Source organism: Onychostruthus taczanowskii, unplaced genomic scaffold, assembly GCF_017590055.1.
Source record: "Onychostruthus taczanowskii isolate IOZ18803 unplaced genomic scaffold, ASM1759005v1 scaffold91, whole genome shotgun sequence".
NCBI classification, from domain to species: domain Eukaryota; kingdom Metazoa; phylum Chordata; class Aves; order Passeriformes; family Passeridae; genus Onychostruthus; species Onychostruthus taczanowskii.
This window is the reverse complement of record NW_024507105.1, coordinates 6850-9712: the sequence shown is the minus strand read 5'-3', so window position 1 is coordinate 9712 and position 2863 is coordinate 6850. Positions and strand designations below refer to the sequence as shown.

Genomic DNA, 2863 nt, shown 5'->3' with positions numbered 1-2863 from the left:
ATCCTTCCCAGTGGAATTTCAGGATCCTGTCCAGTGCAATTCCAGGCCCCTCCCCAGAGCAATTCCAGGATCCTTCCCAGTGGAATTTCAGGACCCTCCCCAGTGCATTCCAGGCCCTCCCCAGTGCAGTTCCAGGCCCCCTCCGCCCAGGCTGCCGTTTCCCTGTGCACCTCTCCTGCTTCCCAGCCCACCCCTCTCCCGGAGCCCCCTGACCCGCGTTCCCCCCTTCCCCCAGGACCCTTTCGGGGAGAAGCGCGGCCACTTCGACTACCAGGCGCTGCTGGGGCGGCTGCAGGCGCTGCGGGCGCGGCTGCAGGAGCGGCAGCAGCAGGACAGCGCCGACATGGACTCGGAGAGCAGCTCCTCGGAGCCCGAGCCCGAGCCCCAGGGCTGCCCCAAGGCCTAGGAGGGCCCGGCCCGGCCCGGGACTGCAGCACAGCCAGGCCGGGGCGGGGAGAGCCGCGCTCCTCCCTCCCTCCCTCCCTCCCTCCATCCCTCCCCCCGACCGCCAGGAGAGTTCCCCGAGGATTCCCCGAGGAGAATTCCCAAAAAAAGAGACAAAGCCCAGCTCGGGACAGGCTCCTCTTGGACAAAGGTACTTCCTGGCATGTGGCATCAGGTGGTTTTTTGGGGTTTTTTTGGAGAACGCCTACACTGGTTGGGGATTTTTTTTTTTTGGGTTTTTTTTTGTTTTGTTTTGGGTTTTTTTCCAGGTTTTTTTGGTTTTTTTTTTTTTTTTTTCCTCCGTTCGATTAAAGAATGAGCTCTAGACTGCAAATCCTTGAGAGCTTTTCTGCTCCTGGGCAGGGAGGGAGCCCTTCCCTGGAGCTGTGGGAGAGCCTGGATAAGCCAGGGTGTGTCCAGCTGAAATTTGGGAGAGCTGGGGCCTCCCTGGTGTCTTTCTTCTAGGCAGACCAAAGATAAAGGAATTCTCACTGCTGGAATTGGGGCTCCTTCCCCAAAGCTTTACTCGAGCCCTGGGGCACTTTGGAGACTTCATGTGGAAAGTGGGAACTGCAGGAATCCGTGGATTTGTTCACCCTGGAGGTTTGGGGAAGGGAGGATGAGGAGCAGTGCGTGCCTCAGGGAGGAGGGCAGCGCCCAGAGATCAGTTTGTTGATTTCTGTGATTCTCACTTCGGCCTTTGAGGAGGGGTTTTTGTCCCGGTGGAGCTGTTCTTTCCTCACCTGGAATCCTCCGTGTCCCACCTCGGGGCAGCGTCACCTTCCCTGTCCCCTCCCTCCCCACGGAGACGCCGGAGGGAGGGACAATCCCTGCTGGACTCGGGGACAAACTCCTTTGCCAAACCTTGTGAAATGCGGCGGTTTTGGGAGCGCCGAGAGCGGGGGCTGTGCCGTGGGGGACAGCGAGAGGTGGCGGTGGCAGTGCCACCCCAGGCTGCAGGTGACAGTTCCCCCTGGAGCGGGGACGCCAAATGTCCCCAGCAGGCTGGCCCCAGTCCGGATCCTGCTGGAGCTGGGAGCTCTTCCCAGCTGGATCCGCATCCCGAGGGCCGGAGAGCCCGAATGCCCCGGGGGGATTGCAGCAGGAAGGTGGGAAATGGGAATTCCTGGTGGGATTTTTTGGGGTTTTTTTTTGGTTTTTTCCTTTGTGCAATAAAGTTTTGTTTTGGCAGAACGGAGCCTCTGGTGTTCCTTAGTGGGAATTCTTATGGAATAACGACTTCCCAGGGCAGTTTTCCCACTGCTGGGAGCCAAAATTCCGGAGGCAAATCCCATTTCCCGCTGCAAACCCCGCTGGCATCCTCCGAGACTCCGCCCTCAGCTCCTTTTCCTGGTTTTCCCAAATTTGGGGCATTTCCACCCAAAAGCAGGCGGTGATTCCAGCGGGGGTCGATCCCACAGAACCTCCCAAAATCAGGAATTTCTTACGAAACTTTTATTCCCTGTGGACGACAGGGACCCTAACGCCCCTGCGGAGGGATCCTGAGGATTCCCAGAGGGATTCCCGGGGATTCTGGGAGAGATTCCCGAGGATTCCAGAGGTGATTCCCAAGGATCCCTGGAGGGATTCCAGCCAGGATTCCAGGGGGGATTCCCGAGGATCCAGGGAGGGACTCCAGGCGGGATTCTGAGGATTTCAGGGGGGAATCCCGAGGATTCCAGGGGTGGGATCCTGAGGACTCCATGGGGGGATTCCAGCCAGGACTCCAGGGGGGAATCCCGAGGATTCCAGGGGTGATTCCCAGGGATCCTGGGAGGGATTCCAGCCAGGATTCTGAAGACTCCAGGAAGGATTCCAAGAGGAATTCCTGGGGATTCTGGGAGGGATTCCTGAGGATCCAGGGAGGGCTTCCAGCCAGGATTCCAGGGGGGATTCCCGAGGATTCCAGGGGTGGGATCCTGAGGACTCCAGGAGGGGATTCCCGAGGATCCAGGGAGGGATTCCAGGCGGGATTCCGGGGATTCCAGGCGGGATTCCGGGGGCTCCCGGGGCACTCAGGGCCCGGCCGCGCCGTCCTGGCCGTGCAGCTCGGAGAAGAGCGCGGGCAGCCAGAACTGCGGCTCGGCCGGAGCCTGCGCGTCCAGCCAGGCCATGCCCTCCTTCAGCAGGTGATCCTGGGATGGGAATAATGGGAAAAATGGGATTGGGAATGGGATTGGGACCCAGCCAGGCCATGCCCTCCTTCAGCAGGTGCTCCTGGGAAAATGGGAACAAGGGGAAAAATGGGAGTGGGAATAATGGGATTGGGACCCAGCCAGGCCATGCCCTCCTTCAGCAGGTGATCCTGGGAAAAGGGGAAAAATGGGAAAAATGGGATTGGGAATGGGATTGGGACCCAGCCAGGCCATGCCCTCCTTCAGCAGGTGATCCTGGGAAAACGGGAAAAACGGGAAAAATG

At 59.4% G+C, this 2863-nt stretch overlaps 1 protein-coding gene across 1 annotated transcript in view; it reads right to left on the bottom strand.

The window, feature by feature from the left end:
* Positions 1–1943: 1943 nt before the first annotated feature.
* Positions 1944–2863, bottom strand: part of SNF8 (SNF8 subunit of ESCRT-II) — a gene marked incomplete at its 5' end in the record, with an annotated part of 7696 nt that continues 6776 nt past the window's right edge. The window contains one exon of the mRNA XM_041426534.1: positions 1944–2579. Coding sequence (XP_041282468.1) covers positions 2460–2579 — 120 coding nt within the window. The remainder of the gene's footprint in view (positions 2580–2863) is intronic.